This window comes from Musca autumnalis, unplaced genomic scaffold (assembly GCF_047663935.1).
Source record: "Musca autumnalis isolate F117 unplaced genomic scaffold, ASM4766393v1 scaffold_5, whole genome shotgun sequence".
Classification (NCBI taxonomy): domain Eukaryota; kingdom Metazoa; phylum Arthropoda; class Insecta; order Diptera; family Muscidae; genus Musca; species Musca autumnalis.
Genome location: NW_027412088.1, coordinates 24,372,740 through 24,393,482, shown reverse-complemented (window position 1 = coordinate 24,393,482; position 20,743 = coordinate 24,372,740). Strand labels below are relative to the sequence as shown.

General features: G+C 30.5%; 1 protein-coding gene across 8 annotated transcripts in view; it reads right to left on the bottom strand.

Annotated features, from left to right (window-relative positions):
- The window catches only part of ap (apterous), a 117,751-nt gene that overhangs the window by 76,315 nt on the left and 20,693 nt on the right, over window positions 1-20,743 (bottom strand). For 6 of the 8 annotated variants that reach the window (XM_073989204.1, XM_073989203.1, XM_073989208.1 and 3 more), the window contains exons 3-5: window positions 10,445-10,737; window positions 10,159-10,375; window positions 9,855-9,994 (exon numbers count right to left, since the gene is read on the bottom strand). In XM_073989204.1, coding sequence (XP_073845305.1) covers window positions 9,855-9,994; window positions 10,159-10,375; window positions 10,445-10,737 — 650 coding nt within the window. The remainder of the gene's footprint in view (window positions 1-9,854; window positions 9,995-10,158; window positions 10,376-10,444; window positions 10,738-20,743) is intronic. The other 2 variants (XM_073989205.1, XM_073989211.1) reach the window with 1 other exon arrangement.

The window sequence follows — 20,743 nt, the reverse complement described above, 5'->3', positions numbered from 1 at the left end:
TGACATGCAGTACTGTCTCAAATAAAAAATAAAATAAATCACTGCCCTGTTGTTGTTTTGGTTAGGGCACCACTAAAGGCAATGGGCCGCTAAAACTTCAATATTTGCTTGGTTGCTTCTTGCAGTCATCCAATGGCATTAATTAAAACAAATTTCAATTGAACGTTCTTTGCCTAAAAATGCTCTTCTGCTGCTAAGTATTAGTGCGGCAGCAGTAGCTGGTGAAAAATGTTTGCCCATCATCATTGTCTAGTCAACTACCAGTGGTGTGTTGTCTATGGAATGGGATGTGCCCGCTTCGCACACCCTGTCATCTTCTTCCCCCTATCCCTAGGATCGGGAGAGACAAATAAAGCAACGACGCATTTAACGTTTAGGGTTAAGCATTTAATATATGCGATAATTTGTTTATAGTTTTTCATATCTGTGATGTATGAGCGGAATAGCTTAGCGAGGCTACTGGTAGACATGGATGGGATAGAATTTTGCCTTGAGTTTCCAAAAGATGAAAGATAAATTACGAACATATTGGCTGCTTAGGTACAACATGAATGAAAGGAACGAAAACGTAAAAAGGAGGGAGGGAATGTTGGGGAAATTACAACAATTATTTCAGGAATATCTATGAGAAGCTTCAAAAGCTTCAAAAAATAAAAAATAAATAAAACAAATATTTCATCAAAATTATTATTTTTTAAAAAATTTAAGAGGCAATTAGTTGGGAAAATTTCAAAAATAATTTCAGGAGAAGCTTTAGAAGCTTCAACAAATTTAAAATAAATATTTCAGCAAAATAATTATGTTCTTAGTAAATTAGAAGATTTATATATAAAACTTCTGCTGAATATTTTTGTGAAAGCTCTATAGGAGATGTTTATGTGAAAGTTCCCTTAAATGATTTTTGTATTAAGGCTTCTATAGCTTACTTTAAAAGGAGATCACCTATAGACGCTTCCATAAGCTGCATCTACCAGGGATCGCTCATCTAAATTTCTTAAGGAACTTTTCTTTATAGAATTTTCATCGCTGTTTACCTCTAGATCTTAAGATAAATTAAAGCTTTCCCTTTCTTTAAAAATATTAATAAACACCAACTTTATTAGAACACCTTTTTCTAATTCTTCTCAACTCTGTTTTTATATTTCCCATTACTCAAAAGACCCACAGATTGCTCTCCATGAAGTTTTCACTTAACTTCTTTGTTGTTCCGTTATCAAAGAAAAATAAAAACAGAATGGAAAAGCTTCTTTGTTACGGTCTGGTTATTTTGCCGCCAAAAAGGCATTTCAAGAGCTGCAAATAAAACCTGTGCCGACACTGACTTCAAACCGCATAGTTAAAGGTACCATTGCACCGGTCGTCGGAACCACCACCGCCACTAGGACAGATAGGAAAAAAACTTAAAAACGGCAGCTTATAAAAATATTTGATTTGCGTGTTTAGAAATCATTTGATAGTCAATGTCTTCGCATGGTAAGCCTTAAGGTTTATCAGACGATTCATCAGTTGTTGGTTGCCACTGTTGTTGTTTTTCTCCTTCCTCTCCTATTTCGTTTTTTTGGGAAGGTGAACTCAGAAGCTCTGCTGGTACTGGGCCACTTTATTACATCCTAACTTCCAAAGAACAGCAACAACAACACATGACTATTGTCCCAAGTACCCAACATGGTTTTTACGTGTAATGAAAACCAAGTCAAGATTCAATGATGAAATTGCAGCTCAACACCAACCTCAGCTAACCTAAACATCAGGTAGTGGGGCTGATAGTCTTAAGTATGAAGCTTACAATAGTTTTTGTTGTTGTTGCTGTTTTTTGCTTTGTATTTATTGCCTGCATTATGTTTTGTTGTAGTTATTGTTATTTTTGTTGCTTTTGGCGTGAAATAGTTTTTTGCAAGATCCGTTTCATACCGTTTTATAGTTGAGTTTAGAACTCCTTGTCATGATTGTCAGTCAAGCAACCGAACGAAAGTCAAACAAAGTAAAACGAATAAAGTGGAATATGTTTTTGTGAGAGACAAATGGGAAGTGAGAAGATGGTATGGAAATGCGAAAAAAAGTTTCTATAGAAAAAATTCTATAAAAAATGTTTAAATTCTATATAGTTTCTACAGAAAATGTTCTATAAAAAAATTTCCATAGAAAAGTTTCTATAAGAAATGTCTATAGAAAAGTTTCCATAGAAAATTTTCTATAGAAAAATTTATGTACAACAATTTTTATAGAAAATTTTCTATTACAAATTTATAAGAAAAATTTCTAAAAATTTCTAAAAATCTTTATAAAAAAGTTTCTATAGAAAAATTCCTATAGAAAAATTTCTATAGAAAAATTGCTATAGAAACATTTCTAAAGAAAAATTTCTATAGAAAAATTTCTATACAAAAATTTCTATAGAAAAATTCCTATAGAAAAATTTCTATAGAACATTTTCTATACAAAAATTTCTATAGAAAAATTTCTATGGAAAAATTCCTATAGAAAAATTTCTATAGAAAAATTTCTATAGAAAAATTTCTATATAAAAATTTCTATAGAAAAAGTTCTATAGAAAAATTCCTATAGAAAAATTTCTATAGAAAAATTTCTATAGAAAAATTGCTATAGAAAAATTTCTAAAGAAAAATTTCTATAGAAAAATTTCTATAGAAAAATTTTTATTGAAAAATTTCTGTAGAAAAATTGCTATAGAAAAATTTCTACAGAAAAATTTCTATAGAAAAATTTCTATAGAAAAATTTCTATAAAAAATGTCTATAGAAAAATTGCTATAGAAACATTTCTAAAGAAAATTTCTATAGAAAAATTTCTATAAAAAAATTTTTATTGAAAAATTTCTATAGAAAAATTGCTATAGAAAAAATGCTATAGAAAAATTTCTATAGAAAAATTTCTATAAAAAATGTCTATAGAAAAATTGCTATAGAAACATTTCTAAAGAAAATTTCTATAGAAAAATTTCTATAAAAAAATTTTTATTGAAAAATTTCTATAGAAAAATTGCTATAGAAAAATTTCTATAGAAAAATTGCTATAGAAAAAATGCTATAGAAAAATTTCTATAGAAAAATTTCTATAGAAAAATTTCTGTAGAAAAATTTCTATAGAAAAATTTCTATAGAAAAATTTCTATAGAAAAATTTCTATAGAAAAATTTCTATAGAAAAATTTCTATAGAAAAATTTCTATAGAAAAATTTCTATAGAAAAATTTCTATAGAAAAATTTCTATAGAAAAATTTCTATAGAAAAATTTCTATAGAAAAATTTCTATAGAAAAATTTCTATAGAAAAATTGCTATAGACAAATTTCTAAAGAAAAATTTCTAAAGAAAATTGTCTATAGAAAAATTTCTATAGAAAAATTGCTATAGAAACATTTCTAAAGAAAAATTTCTATAGAAAAATTTCCATAGAAAAATTTTTAAAGAAAAATTTCTATAGAAAAGTTTCTATAGAAAAATGTCTGTAGAAAAATTTTTTTATAGAAAAATTTCAATAGAAAAAATTCTATTAAAAATTTCTATAGAAAAACTTCTATAGAAACGTCTCTATAGAAAACAATTTGTATAGAAACCAATTTCTACAAAAAAGTTTCTATCAATCCCACGGCAGCGGGTTCTTTCGTACCGGATTGACGCGGAACAACACAAAACCAATGTTCCGGCCAGCGGCTGCCACCTCAGTGTACATATGTTTGTATTTGTTTCGTTTTTATGTATTGGGAGCAGCATATCCCGGAATGCCTGCTCCGAATTCTATTGGTCCGAGCCGGAACGGAGGAAAACCCAGGACCAATATATCTGTGCTCAGTTTGTCACATCCGCATCTTCACCCATATCCATCCTTCGGTGAAATGCAATAGATGTCAGGAGTGGGTGTATCTAAGGGGTTGCTCTGGACTTGTCCACGTGAGGGACTACGACAGGGACTATGTTGCTGCATGCTGCGTGAACACAGTCCCCAGTGAGTCGTCGTCGAATTAGGAGACTCCCTCGTCGTCTGATTACGAAACTCCCCCGTAGTCCCCTCGACAACAACCGCACACGCAGCCTTTAACACCAGCCGTTGTTGTCCCAATTCCCGAAAATGCAGCCTTTTTGCAATTGAATTGCAATGGACTCCGATTTAAGATCAAGGAGATAGTAGATTTTATGAGTCGGAAGAACATCAAGTTCGCGGCGGTGCAGGAAACCAAGCTGAACAACAACCACAGCTTAGAGCATTGTGATGGTTACAACGTGCTAAGGAAGGATCACACCAGAAGTGGAGGTGGGGTATTGGCTTTCCTATTGCACCAGTCTGTCCAATACAGACCTATCTCGCTTGAGCCTGTCTCTAATGACCCGTACATGGAATGTATGGGGGTAGCAGTCAGGTGTGGAGCTGCCCAGATAGAGTTGCTGAATGTATACATCCCGCCATTTCCCTTGGATCAGACCATCTCCCCATAATTGTTTCCATTAGCAGACCACCCGACTTCATCACCTCTGAACGCCGCACGTTCGTCAATGATAAAAAAGCTGATTGGCCGAGTTTCAGAGAGTTCGCCAATCACCGCTTCAGAGAATTGCCCAATCCTTCTGATGTTCGGGTAGCGGAAAGGACGTTCCGGGACATCATCACTGCTGCAGCCGCTCGCCATATCCCTGCTGGTCGAATACCCGAAGTAAGACCGAATTTCCCAGCAAAGGCGACGGGATTAGCAAATGGGCGTGATGAGCTTCGTCGTATCAACCCCAATGACCCCAGAGTAATGGAGGTGACACTGGAAGTTAATAGGCTGGTCGGCGAGCATAAGCGCAATAAATGGTTAAATCATCTGAAGAGCTGCAACATTGGAGCCGGTATAGGTGAATTGTGGGCAACGGTTAAGTCACTCTCGAACCCTGAAAGAAGGGAAGATAGGACCTCAGTCACATTTAGCGACGTTACGTTGACTGACCCGAAGAGGTGCGCAAGTAATTTCAATCGACAGTTTGTCGAGCATCCCGAGAGTGACAGGGCGAAGAGAAGAGTATTACGTCGCATCAGATTTCTTCCTGCCGAGGATGAACCACCACAATTTACAATGGATGATGTTGCCAATGCCATCGGGAACGCTAAATCATCCAAAGCTTTGGGCCCTGATGGAAGCAGCTGGATGAGCCGGGAGTCGAGTATCTCACCAAAGTCTTTAACTTGTCGCTAGCCAACCTCGTTGTTTCCGAAGTCTGGAAAATGGGCAGGGTGGTCCCACTACGGAAGCCAGGCAAGAATGCCAGCAAAAGTGAATCGTACAGACCGATTTCGCTTTTGTCGCCCGTAGCAAAGACACTTAAGGCCTTGCTCCTCCCCAGTATCAGAAATAGCTATCAAGTTGCCAATCATCAGCATGGATTCCGTAAGCAGCACAGCACGACAACAGCGCTGCATGCCATTACCACATATATGTATCTGTAAAGGACTCAACCAGAGACGGCCGTGCGCTAGAACAGTGATGGTGGCGCTTGACTTATCAAAAGCCTTTGATACAGTCAGGCACTCCACGCTGTTTGAGGACATTGAGCAGACAACCCTCCGGTCAAGCTTGAAACGTTGGATAGTCAACTATATGTATGGACGCCAGTCGTACGTGGAATTCAGGAATAAGAAACAGGGAGTTCCCCAAGGTGGGGTGATATCTCCGGAACTGTTTAACCTCTACCTCACCGGTATTCCGCCCCCTCCAGACGGCATCGAGATCGTAACGTATGCGGATGATTGCACGATCCTGGCGTCGGGCACCTATCCTGATGACATCTGTGAGAGATTGAACAACTATTTAACCGATCTTACCACCTTTTTCCATTCGAGGAATATGCAGATTCCCGCCACAAAATCTACAGTCACTCTGTTCACCACATGGACAGAGCAGTTTGGAAGAGAATTGAATGTCGTGGTCGACCGTAGCAGAATTCCGACCACAAACTGTCCTAAAATTTTAGGGGTCACATTCGACACTACATTCATGTCGTGCGCACACGCCACAGCTATCTGCGACAAGTTGAAAAGTAGGAACAAGGTCCTCAAGTCCCTGGCCGGCAGCACTTGGGGTGCAGATAAAGAAACCCTAACGCGATAGATCGGTCTGTGGTAAGCTATGCGGCTCCAGTCTGGTCCCCGAGATTGTGTGATACGAACTGGAAAAAGATTCAAACTTGCCAGAATGCCGCCCTGAGAACAGCGACAGGGTGCCTCCTCAAATCTTCAGTGGACCATCTACATGAGGAGGCAAATATTCTACCTGTAAAGCAACACAATGAGATGCTTTCGTTGCAGTACCTGCTTGGATGTTATCGTGTGAGCCATCCCAATCACCATCTTGTGGGTAGGCCCGGCCCATTCAGGGAGATCAGGAAAGATATCCATGCTCTAGAGGGAGAGGTCCAACGATACAGGAGAGAACCCCTAGATCAACAAGCATATCAAGCAGGTTTGAAAAGCATTCACACGGACGCAGTTGCAAAGGCCTTAAGCAATTATAGTGTGAATAAAGTACTCGGAGTACATCCTCCATCTATCGCAGCTGAGGAGCGTCAGCTGCCACGACAAACCAGAGCTGTTTTGGCTTAGCTACGCTCGGAATATTGCAGTCGCCTAAATTCGTATTGGGCGGAAATCGATCGCGCCGTGCAAGACATATGCCCAGTATGCGGCATGGGCCCGCACGACACTCAACATCTTTTTAACTGCCCCGCCAAACCTACCCATCTAACTCCAGTGGATCTGTGGCTACATCCCATCGAAGCAGCCATTTTTCTGGAACTGGAGATAAACCCAGAGCCAGATTGAACAGAGGAACGAACATATAAACATAATGAAAACACTGTTACAACAACAACAACAAAAGTTTCTATAGAAAAACTACTATAGAAAATTTAAAATAGAATTCTATAGAAAAAAATTCCTATAGCAAAATTTCTATAAAAAAATGTCTATAGAAAAGTTTTTATAGAAAAATGTCTGTAGAAAAATGTCTATAGAAAAATTTCTATAGAAAAATGTCTATAGAAAAATTTATATAGAAAAGTTTTTATAGAAAAATTTCTATAGAAAAGTTTGTATAGAAAAATTGCTATAGAAACATTTCTAAAGAAAAATTTCTATAGAAAAATTGCTATAGAATAATTTCTATAGAAAAATTTCTATAAAAAAATTTCTATAGAAAAATTTTTATAGAAAAATTATTATAGAAAAATTTCTATAGAAAAATTTCTAAAGAAAAATTTCTATAGAAACATTTCTATAGAAAAATTTTTATAGAAAAATTTTTATAGAAAAATTTCTGTAGAAAAATTTCTATAGAAAAATTTCTATAGAAGATTTTCTAAAGAAAAATTTCTATAGTAAAATTTCTATAGAAAAATTTCTGTAGAAAAATGTCTGTAGAAAAATTTCTATGGAAAAATTTCTATAGAAAAATTTCTATAGTAAAATTTCTATACAAAAATGTCTATAGAAAAATTTCTCTAGAAAAATTTCTCTAGAAAAAATTTTATAGAAAAATTTCTATAGAAAAATTTCTATAGAAAAATGTCTAAAGAAAAATTTCTATAGAAAAATTTCTATAGACAAATTTCTATAGAAAAATTTTTATAGAAAAATTTCTATAGAAAAATTTCTATAGAACAATTTTTATAGAAAAATTTCTATAGAAAAATTTCTATAGAAAAATGTCTATAGAAAAATGTCTATAGAAAAATTTCTATAGAAAAATTTCTATAGAAAAATTTTTATAGAAAAATTTCTATAGAAAAATTTCTATAGAAAAATGTCTAAAGAAAAATTTCTATAGAAAAATTTCTATAGAAAAATGCCTATAGAAAAATGAAAAATTTTCTATAGTAAAATTTCTAAAGAAAAATTTCTATAGAAAACTGTCTAAAGAAAAATTTCTATAGAAAAATTTTTATATTAAAATTTCCATAGTAAAATTTTCTATAGAAAAATTTCTATAGAAGATTTTCTATAAAAAAATTTCTGTAGAAAAATGTCTAAAGAAAAATTTCTATAGTAAAATTTCTATAGAAAAATTTTTATAGAAAAATTATTATAGAAAAATTTCTATAGAAAAATTTCTAAAGAAAAATTTCTATAGAAACATTTCTATAGAAAAATTTTTATAGAAAAATTTTTATAGAAAAATTTCTGTAGAAAAATTTCTATAGAAAAATTTCTATAGAAGATTTTCTAAAGAAAAATTTCTATAGTAAAATTTCTATAGAAAAATTTCTGTAGAAAAATGTCTGTAGAAAAATTTCTATGGAAAAATTTCTATAGAAAAATTTCTATAGTAAAATTTCTATACAAAAATGTCTATAGAAAAATTTCTCTAGAAAAATTTCTCTAGAAAAAATTTTATAGAAAAATTTCTATAGAAAAATTTCTATAGAAAAATGTCTAAAGAAAAATTTCTATAGAAAAATTTCTATAGACAAATTTCTATAGAAAAATTTTTATAGAAAAATTTCTATAGAAAAATTTCTATAGAACAATTTTTATAGAAAAATTTCTATAGAAAAATTTCTATAGAAAAATGTCTATAGAAAAATGTCTATAGAAAAATTTCTATAGAAAAATTTCTATAGAAAAATTTTTATAGAAAAATTTCTATAGAAAAATTTCTATAGAAAAATGTCTAAAGAAAAATTTCTATAGAAAAATTTCTATAGAAAAATGCCTATAGAAAAATGAAAAATGTTCTATAGTAAAATTTCTAAAGAAAAATTTCTATAGAAAACTGTCTAAAGAAAAATTTCTATAGAAAAATTTTTATATTAAAATTTCCATAGTAAAATTTTCTATAGAAAAATTTCTATAGAAGATTTTCTATAAAAAAATTTCTGTAGAAAAATGTCTAAAGAAAAATTTCTATAGTAAAATTTCTATAGAAAAATTTCTGTAGAAAAATTTCTGTAGAAAAATTTCTATGGAAAAATTTCTATAGAAAAAAATTCTATAGTAAAATTTCTATAGAAAAAATTTTATATTAAAATTTCCATAGTAAAATTTCTATAGAAAAATTTCTATAAAAAAGTATCAATAGAAAAATTTATATAGAAAATTTTCTATAGTAAAATTTCTATAGAAAAATTTCTATAGAAAAATTTCTATAGAAAAATTTCTATAGAAAAATTTCTATAGAAAAATTTCTATAGAAAAATTTCTATAGTAAAATTTCTATAGAAAAAATTTTATATTAAAATTTCCATAGTAAAATTTCTATAGAAAAATTTCTATAGAAAATTTTCTATAAAAAAATGTCTATAGAAAAATTTCTATACAAATATTTCCATAGAAAAAACTTTTAAAGAAAGAATTTTTATAGAAAAGTTTCTACCTATAGAAAAATGTCTTTCCTTTTTATCTTCCCATTGCCCATCATTCCTCCCCCCTGTTTCGATGTTCTTGTATGGTTAACCCACTATTATCGCTTGATTGCCCAGCGTTTATTCGTGAAGTCACACGCTTGCAATCCAAACAATTTTTGTTAGAGTTAGTTTTTGTTGTTGCTGTTACCACCTTCAACTTTTGGTGTTGTTGGTCTTGTAATCGTTCGTTCCTAGCATGTAATTGAAATGCAGTTCTTCATTTCAAAGGAAATGCCAAAGAAAGAAGAAGAAGAAGAGAAGGGGGCGATTCTCAGGGTCTCATGTGTGTGTTTCTTGTTTTTTACAACAACCCACGCTTCGATGTTCACAATGTACTTGAAACCTTCCACATACTATGTTCATACATATATTATATAATAAACAACAACAAAAAAAATTGCAATTGTTTTTGTTTCTATTTTTCTGTAGTAAAGCAAAAAAAATTGTTACAACTAAAGCTCACCTATAATAATCGCTTTTGCAGTAAATATTACCGTCGCGCGAATAACATGAAGATTCCCGGTCTAGGGGTTGTCGACATGCATAGCATTGCAGGCAACTGGCATGCCACCGTTTGTCCACAGCAGAGAGGTAGAAACGATCCTAGGCAAGAAACATGGAAGAAGAAGAAAAAACAACGACAAATTGAAAAAAACACCGTTAAAATTGGCCATGTAATTGCATGCACAGACAACAAATTGCCCCTCTGGGGAAGGAGAGGGAAGAGAATTATGAAAAATATGTTTGGAAATAAGCCACTAACTCACCTGTATTAAACGCCCACACCCAGCACAGGGTGGACTACAATTTGGTTTTGTTTCAGTTGCCGATTCCGGGCTACTGGGTGGTCCATATGGTTCCGTTTTAAATGATATACCCGAATTTGTCTCATCATTGAGATCATCCGGACATTCCGTTTGGCCTCGACTAATGGCATATTTGATGGATGAATCATCAAAGGTGGCCTGTTCGGCTGTTTCATAGCTAAGGATGGGAAGAGAGAGAGGTAAATAAGTTTTAAGACATTTTTAGGTTTTGCAGAGCAGAACTCACCTTCTAAATGCAACTGAATAGGCTGCCGCCGCTGCACTAAACGGCTTTGTACTATGTTCACAGATATCGGGACATGTGGAGCAGGATGTTGAGCGGAATATGAATTGATTGCTATGACTATTACTACTACTGTTGTTGTTGTTATTATTATTACTGTTGTTATTGTTATTATTATTACTACTGTTATTTGCACCTGCAGCACTGCCGCAATGTGCAGCATTTCCTTGATGTGCTACAGGTGGTGTTGGACTTTTTTCCCTTGCACCTGGCCCAAGAAATCTTGCGCTCTGCTGCTGCATTTGGTGAACATGAAAAGAAGGGAGAAAGAGAGAGAGAGAGGGAAATAAATTTAAATAAAAATTGAAATAATTATTATTTATTTTATAAAATCATTTATAAATAATAATAATAACAATAAAGTTTCTATAGAAAAATGTTTCTATAGAAAAGTTTCTTTAGAATTTTTTTATACAAAAATTTTTATAGAAACATTTCAATGGAAATTTTGTACAGAATTGTAACAAATTTCTATAGGCACGTTTCTATATTTCCTGAATAGAACAGTTTTTATAGAAAATATAAAAAAATGTTTATAGAAAAAATTCTATTGAAAATTTTCTATATTAAAATTTATGAAAAACATATATAAAAAAATTTTATAGACTAGACTAAAACTTTTTAGAAAAATTTCTATATAGAAAAAAAAAATCCTATAGAAACTTTTCTATGGAAAATTTTCAATAGAAACGTTTCTATAGAAACTTTTCTACAGAAATTTTTTTATAGAAATTTTTCTATAGAAATTTTTCTATAGAAATTTTTTATAGAAATTTTTCTATAGAAATTTTTTTTCTATAGAAATTTTTCTATAGAAATTTTTTTATAGAAATTTTTCTATAGAAATTTTTCTATAGAAATTTTTCTATAGAAATTTTTCTATAGAAATTTTTCTATAGAAATTTTTCTATAGAAATTTTTCTATAGAAATTTTTCTATAGAAACTTTTCTATAGAAATTTTTCTATAGAAATTTTTCTATAGAAATTTTTCTATAGAAATTTTTCTATAGAAATTTGTCTATAGAAATTTTTCTATAGAAATTTTTCTATAGAAATTATTCTATAGAAATTTTTCAATGAAAAGTTTCTATAGAAACTTTTCTATAGAATTTTTTAATAGAAACTTTTCTATAGAAATTTTTCTAAAGAAAGTTTTCTATAGAAATTTTTCTATAGAAATTTATCAGGAGGATTGGCGTTTTTTGTTTGGGATGACGACTTCTATTTTGTTTTTTTCTATAAAAATTTTTTTATAGAAATTTTTCTATAGAAATTTTTCTATAGAAATGTTTCTATAGAAATTTTTTTATAGAAATTTTTCTATAGAAATTTTTCTATAGAAATGTTTCTATAGAAATGTTTCTATAGAAACTTTTTTATAGAAATTTTTCTATAGAACAATTTTTATAGAAAATTTTTTATAAAAAATTTTTTATAGAAAATTTTTTATAGAAAATTTGCTATATCAAGTTTTCTATGTCCCGGTCCGCACTAGTATGAATTTCATTAAAAAATTTCATGAAATTAGGCGTTCTTAACTCGAATTCCCCACTACAGCATTTTTATGATTTTACTCTACTATGGAACTCGATCTAGAGACGCATAATTTCGTGTCAAATTTTCAGTAAAATTACTGTAATGTAGCCCGGGACTATAGAATTTTTTTTTATAGAAATTTTTCTATAGAAATTTTTCAATGAAAATTTTTTGTAGAAATTTTTTTATAGAATTTTTTCTTTAGAAACTTTTCTATAGAAATTTTTCTATAGAAATTATTCTATAGAAATTAAATTATTCTATAGAAATTTTTCTATAGAAATTATTCTATAGAAATGTTTCTATAGAAATTTTTCAATAGAAATTTTTCTATAGAAAATTTTTTTATAGAAATTTTCTATAGAAATTTTTTTATAGAAATTTTTTTATAGAAATTTTTCTATAGAAATTTTTCTATAGAAATTATTCTATAGAAATTTTTCAATGAAAATTTTCTGTAGAATTTTTACTTTAGAAACTTTTCTATAGAAATTGTTCAATAGAAACTTTTCTATAGAAATTTTTGTACAGAAATTTTTGTATAGAAAATTTTCTATAGAAATTATTCTATAGAAATGTTTCTATAGAAATTTTTCAATTTTTCTATAGAAATTAAATTATTCTATAGAAATTTTTCTATAGAAATTTTTCAATAGAAACTTTTCTATAGAAATTTTTCTATAGAAATTTTTGTATAGAAATTTTTGTATGGAAATTTTTCTATAGAAATTATTCTATAGAAATGTTTCTATAGAAATTTTTCAATAGAAATTTTTCTATAGAATTTTTCCTTTAGAAATTTTTCTGAAGAAATTTTTGTATAGAAATGTTTCTATAGAAAATTTTTCTATAGAAATTTTTCTATAGAAACTTTTCTTTAGAATTTTTTCTATAGAGTTTTTTCTTTAGAATTTTTTCTATAGAAATTTTTCTATAGAAATTATTCTATAGAAATTTTTCTATAGAATTTTTTCTATAGAAATTTTTCTATAGAAATTTTTCTTTAGAATTTTTTCTATAGAATTTTTTCTATAGAAATTTTTCTATCGAAATTTTTCAATAGAAATTTTCAATAGAAATTTTTCTATAGAAACTTTTCTTTAGAATTTTTTCTATAGAATTTTTTCTTTAGAATTTTATCTATAGACATTTTTCTATAGAAATTATTCTATAGAAATTTGTCTATATAAATTTTTCTATAGAATTTTTTCTATAGAAATTTTTCTATAGAAATTTTTCTTTAGAATTTTTTCTATAGAATTTTTTCTATAGAAATTTTTCTATAGAAATTATTCTATAGAAATTTTTCTATAGAAATTGTTCTATAGAATTTTTTCTATAGAAATTTTTCTATAGAAATTTTTCTTTAGAATTTTTTCTATAGAATTTTTTCTATAGAAATTTTTTTATCGAAATTATTCTATAGAAATTTTTCAATGAAAATTTTCTATAGAATTTTTTCTTTAGAAACTTTTCTATAAAAATTTTTCAATAGAAACTTTTCTATAGAAATTATTCTATAGAAATGTTTCTATACAATTTTTTTAGGAGAAATTTTTCTATAGAAATTTTTTCTATAGAAATTTTTCTATAGAAATTTTTTTATAGAAATTTTTCTATAGAAATTTTTTCTATAGAAATTTTTTCTATAGAAATTTTTCTATAGAAATTTTTCTATAGAAATTTTTTCTATAGAAAATTTGCTATAGAAATTTTTCTATAGATTTTTTTCTATAGATTTTTTTATAGAAATTATTCTATAGAAATTTTTCTATAGACATTTTTCTGTATAAATTTTTTCTATAGAAAATTTTATATATATAAATTTTTTATAGAACATTATCTATTTTTTATTTTTCTATAGAATTTTTCTATATTGAAGATTTCCTGTATAGAAAAATTGCTATAGATAAAATTGTATTCAAGCATTTCTATTTAAAATTTTCTATAGAAACTTTTCTGTAGAAAATTTTCTATAAACATTTTTCTATAGAAATTTTTCTAAAGAAATTTTTCTATAGAAATTTTCCAATAGAAATTTGTCTATATAATGTTTTTATAGAAAAATTTTCTATAGAAAATGTTCTATATAATTTGTTCTATAGAAAATTTTCTATATAAATTTGTGTATAGAAAATTTTCCAATAGAAATTTGTCTGTCTATCGATTAATTTCTATAGAAATTTTTCAATAGAAAAATTTATATAGAAACATTTCTATAACAAAATTTCTATAAAAAAATTTCTATAGAAAAATTTCTATAACAAAATTTCTATAAAAAAATTTCTATAGAAAAATTTCTATAGAAAAATGTCTATAAAAAAAGATTACTATGGAAAAATGTCTATAGAAAAATTTCTACAGAAAAATTTCTATAGAAAAAATTCAATAGAAAAGTTTCTATAGAAAAATTTCTATAGAAAAGATTCTATAGAAAAGTTTCTAAAAAAATTCTATATAAGACTTTCTATAAATATTTCTCTTTAGAAAAATTTCTACAGAAAATTTTCATTTTAACAACTCTATAGAAAATGTTTATACAAAAGTTCCTATAGCATTGCACAATTTTTTATAGAAACGTTTCTATAGAAAAATTTGTGTAGACAAATTTCTATAGAAACGTTTCTATAGAAAAATTTGTGTAGACAAATTTCTATAGAAAATGTCTATAGAAACATTTCTATACAAAATTTCTATAGAAAATTTTCTACAGAAAAATTTCTATTAAAAAATTTCTATAGAAAAATTTCTATAGAAAAATTTTTATAGAAAAATTTCTATAGAAAAATTTCTATAGAAAAAATTCTATAGAAAAAATTCTCCTAAAAAAATTTCTATAGAAACATTTCTATAGAATAATTTCTATAGAAAATTTTCTATAGAAAAAAATTCTATAGAAAAATTTCTATAGAAAAATTTCTATAGAAAAATTTCTATAGAAAAATTTCTATAGAAAAATTTCTATAGAAAAATTTCTATAGAAAAATATCTATAGAAAAATTTCTATAGAAAAATTTCTATAGAAAATTTTCTATAAAAAATTTCTATAGAAAAATATCTATAGAATAATTACTATAGAAAATATTCTATAAAAAAATGTCTTTAGACAAATTTCTGTAGAAAAATGTCTATAGAAAATGGCTATAGAAAAATTTTTATAGAAAAATTTCTATAGAAACATTTCTATAGAAAAATATCTATAGAATAATTACTATATAAAACACTCTATAGAAAAATTTCTTTAGAAAAAAATTTCTAAAAAAAATTTGTTATAGGAAAATTTGTATAGAAAAGGTTCTATAGACAAATTTCTACTGAAAAATTTTTATTGAAAAATTTCTATAGAAAACTTTCTATTAAAATTTGTCTATAGAAAAGTTTCTATTTCATTATAACAAATCTATAGAAAATGTTTATAGAAAAGCTTCGATAGCATAATGCACAATTTTTTTATAGAAACGTTTTTATATAAAAATTTGTATAGATAAATTTCTATAGAAAATGTCTATAGAAAAATTTCTATAGTAAAAATTCTATAGTAAAATTTCTATAGCAAAAATTCCTATAAACAAGTTTCTGTAGAAAATTTTCTATAGAAAAATTCCTACAAAAATAAGAGATTTTTTCTTGTAAAATAAGTAACCCATTATTCTTCTAAATACTGGGAATGTAGAAAGTAACTAACATGGCTTCCAAAACAAGGACCAATATAGCCGATAAGAATTTTCTTTCTTTCATTAAAAAAAAAAACTTGCAACTTTTCATTCCAGACTAAAATAAAATTCTAAAAGGCAGCAACAACATTCTATTTCTTATTTAATATTTGCCATTTACATTTTATTGCTGCTTTGATAGTTTGTTGTTGTTGTCTGTTGGCTTATGTTTGGTGTTGTTGTATTTATATTTTTAAGGTTAATTAGCATAAAAAAGATTTGACAAGTTTTTGCAGTTGACACTTTTCAACATTCACATCGACGTCAGATAGTGGAAAATCAACGCCGTTGCCGCCACCAAGAAGAGCCAGCCATGCCAAGCCGGTAGCCAAAAGAAGAAGAAGAAGCCTTCTTTCGTGTTTTTTTTTTTTTTGTTTTTGTTTGAATGCAATATTTTTTTTTTGATCGGTGTGGATGTGCCGCCGACTGACTGGCTGGCTGCTGTGGCAATGTTTCTCTTTGTCGTTCTTATGACGATTGTCACAAATCAAAGGATTCTGTTTTATTTCATTTCATATATTTTTTTTTTGCTTTGTATTTTTGCTATTTGGATGATTTGGTTTGTTCTTTTCTCGCTGTTTGGGCGTGTATTATAGACAATTTGAAATTTATGTTTGTTTTCGGTTTGCGAAATATTGCTACACTGAGGAAAATTTCTCAGGGAATAATTTAGTGAGGGAAAATTTCTCAGGAAATATTTTAGTCATGGGTGCCAATGCGCGAATAAAGTCGAGTTCCTGGCAATACAACATCAGATATTTCAGTGACAATTAAACCCGTCGGTGTAATATAGACTTACAATACCGGAATATTTTAGCCCAAACTTTTCGAAAAAAAACTTCCGTAAAAGCTTGACAGGCCAACCACGGTCATTGAAAGTGGTAGAATTCAGGGTATCGGATAAGTCTCCGAAAACACACACTCATTGAGATTATTTGGCACTCACACGCAGAGAAGAGATATTGTTGGAGGCATAATATGCATTCTGGGAACAAAACAGATATTTTTAAAAATTAAAAAAATTGTTGCTGCAACAATTTTTGTATGACATGAAGCATGAAACAAAATATATGTTTGAAGTGGAAGCACCAACATATATTTTCATATTTTTTAAAATACCCTGTTTTTCTGAGAATATGATTGCTCCAATGATATCTCTTCTCTCCGCGGAAGAAGCACATAGCAAAGAGGAATATTTGTCTTCCCAGTACATAATTGGAGACACGTGACTCGAAAAACTCATTACACAGTAATGTAATAATAATAATAATACAAAGTAATATTACTTATATTAGTCAGGATTTTTATAGGGGATCAGTAGCCATTTACCGCCGGCGAACGAAAAAATTTTTGTTACCAAAAATATGAGACATTTTTTTTTGAGAAATCCTATTGATCTTCTATAAAAGTCCTGATGGCAATTCAAAGAAGTTCTATAAGTTCTTCCATTAGAGATTCTACTGGGATTCAATGAGGAGAACTTCTGAATTTCTATGAGCATAGCTACATCTACTTAGATGATGTTCTGGTCATCTAAGTCTGGTCGAATTAAGCTTTTTTTAAAAAAAAGATATGTCTTCTATATATATATATATATATATATATATATATATATATATATATATATACTAGAGGTCTTCTATGAGAAATTACTGTTTACTAATGAGAAGTAAAATTGGTCTTCTTTATAAATCTTAAATAGGCTACTTAAGTATCATTAGACATCTACCGTGTGTGGCTAATTGTAATTTTATGCAAAGAAATTGCACTTCCCCAAGACGGCACACTAATTTTAGGCTTCATATTTAGACCTGTAATTTTGTATTATATTCTAACGAATATGTTAACGGTAAACCCTCAGTTAGAAGGAATACTTGTTAGAGGAGACAACATGGATCGAATGGACTGGCATCCGAGAGCCAACATCTAAAGGTGACATACTGCCATGGAAATAAAGTACGAACAGACACAATACGAAAGTTTGACATCGGTAAGTTACAATCACAACAGATAGCCATTAAGTATTCCACTCAACTGGCCAAATTGCTAAATGATAGCACTTCTCGTCTCGAGGACATATCAGCGCAGTGGCAAAGTATTGCCCACTCCATGCAAACACCCTCAAAATCCATACTTGATACCATAAACTTCCACCAAAGAATCCATGGTATGACCTGGAATGACGTGCTGCTAATGCTGCATATAGGGCTACTCTACAACTCGTAGCACACGATAGAGGTATCGGGAGAAAAGGAGAGAGGAGAAACGTATTTTCCGAAGAAAAAAAGGGATATGGACGAGAGGTAGTGTGAGATAAACAGGAGCCTGCATGAAGTCCGAAAATTCTACCAAAGAGTGAAACATAAAATAGATGGCTTTGGTACAGGCACATTCTCCTGTAGAGAATGAGCATGGCAAACTGATTAAAGATACAGAAAGTGTGATCTGGATATGGAAAGAGCGTTTTTCTACACAGTTGGTATTCAATACTAGCGAATACGACGAAGATACCACAGATCCGATACGAGAAGATGATCTTGGGTTTATACCAGCCGACCAAGATGAGGCGAAGACAGTAATAAACCGGCTGAAGTCGATAGTTTAAAACCGAAGGCGACACGCACCATCTGGCAGAAAGAACGCATACCCGACAATTGGAGCCTGAGCATCCTATGCCCCGTCCACATGAATGGAGATAAGACTGTATGGTCTAACTACAAGGGCATATGTCTGCTCCCTATTGTTTATAGGACAGTAATGGAATATTATGCGAACAACTATAGCCTACGGTCAACGAAATTAATTGGCCATAGCAATGCGGCTTTAGGCTTGACAAATCCACCATTGACCAGATATTTGCCCTGAGGCAAAACCTGTAAAAGACCCCTCGACAACCCCATACATTCAATAGGGAGCAGACTTATGCCCTTGTAGTTAGATTATACAGTCTTATCTCCTTTGAATTTGTACGATGACTATAACTGATACCCGGTCCTTAGTTAGAATAGGAAGGGCCCTGTCCGAACAGTTCAGAACCAAAAAGTTTTCAGACAAGGAGGCAGCATTTCCTGTGACCTATTTAAATGTCAACATATACACCAATGGCTACATATTACTTGCTAATGCCGACGACATTGACATTATACGGACAGCATTGCGGTACAGTGGAAAACTAGATTGAAAACAAGTAAAAACGTATCAGTCGGCTTTGCCGACAGAGATATACCCTCAGACTGTGTGAATTGAAACACTTCTTCAAAAAAACCTATGTATTTAGGGGTTTTCAGAATTTTGGGCGAATGAACTTGGCGACAAAAATATGGATTTGGATTAAAGCTCAAAAGTTTTGCACCATTTACACCATTTTAGAAGTGGGTCCTATTTTTGGGAGCCATTCCTCTCTACAAATATCGCGCCCACCAGTCATTTCAGTTGGCCACCATATAATTTAAACCCACGAAAAACATATTATCGTTGTAAACAGGCACAATAGGATTACCTTCGGTAAAAATTTCCAAAGGATCCTTGAACAGATCCTTAAACAAATATGTTGACCATTTGTGTGTGTGGTAATCCAAGCAGGGGACCGACCGATAGGATCCACTTTTGAGCATAAACTAAGTTTGGACACAATATTTCGAGATCCAAAGTTTGGACCAGCCACTTGCAGGCCGTAGGGGTTTTTTACAGCTTTCGGGTCATTTTCTCAAGATGTGTCGACTTGCTACTCAAAAAATTTGTACCATCGTAATAGGGACTTTGAGTGCCACATGTTGCAAGAAAAATCAGTACGATTCGAGAGGAGGTCATAAACTGCACTTTTCCGAAATTTGTGTCGAAAGTACCCGAACGAGTTGACATATGTATATAGTTCATATTACAACCTGAGTTACATATGTATATCAAACATTTTTATACCATCAGCATTTATGCTAACGAGGGTATATACACTTTCATACGGGCAAAATGTGCCTCATCGAAATAATGGTTTTAGACCCCAAGTATGTTTGGACGAAATGTGTTTCGATTGGAGTCGATTGAGCAATGTCCGTCCGTCTGTCTGTCTGGAGCGCTCGATAACTATCGAACGGATGAACCGATTCGGTTCAAATTTTGGCTTTCGTAATATTTTGCCCAATTTCGAAGATGGGCTATATCGGTCCACTCCTTCCGGTACCTCCCACACAAAAGGTCGAAAATGTTCGGAAAATTTGTGCGCACGATAACTCTTGAAGGGAGTAACCGACTTGGTCCATACTTTGCACATCGTGAAATTTGTACCAGACTTAGATAAGGTTTTAATATGGACTCAATCGGTTCACTCTTTCGGGTACCTCCCACACAAAATTTCGGAAAAGTTCAGTTTAGGGCCATCTCTCGAATCAAAAAACCAATATGACACCGTGTGAGGTGGTGGTGGAGCGCAAGATAACTCTCGAACGGATCTGCCGATTCGGTCCAAAATTTTGTCCAAACATAGTGTAAGTTTGAAGATAATCCATATCGGTCCACTCCTGCAGGTACCTCCCCCACAAAAGTTCAAAAATGTGCGGAAAAATTGTTCGTTTGGTAACTCTTGAAGGGACGGACCGATTTGGTCCATACTTTACGCATCCTAATATATCTACCAGATATAGATAAGGTTTGAATATGGACTATATTTGCCCAATCCTTCGGGTACTTCCCACATAAAATTTCGGATAAGTTTAAGACCTGCTCTTGACTAACATTGATTTCTCTTGAAGCAACTTGCAATCGCTGTCTCAATTACAAAGGTAAAAGTTTTTTCAGTGGCAAGTCCATACTTCTTGGGAAAACAGCCCGAAAGTTGTAAAAAACCTCTATGGCACCATATGTGGCCACGTGTGGAACTGTTCAACCGACTTGGTCCAACATTTGGTCTTCGTCATATTATATCCAAACATAGTTTCATGGGCAATACCGGTCCACAACTTTCGGTACTTCTCCCCAATATTTAAAAAATGTCACTAA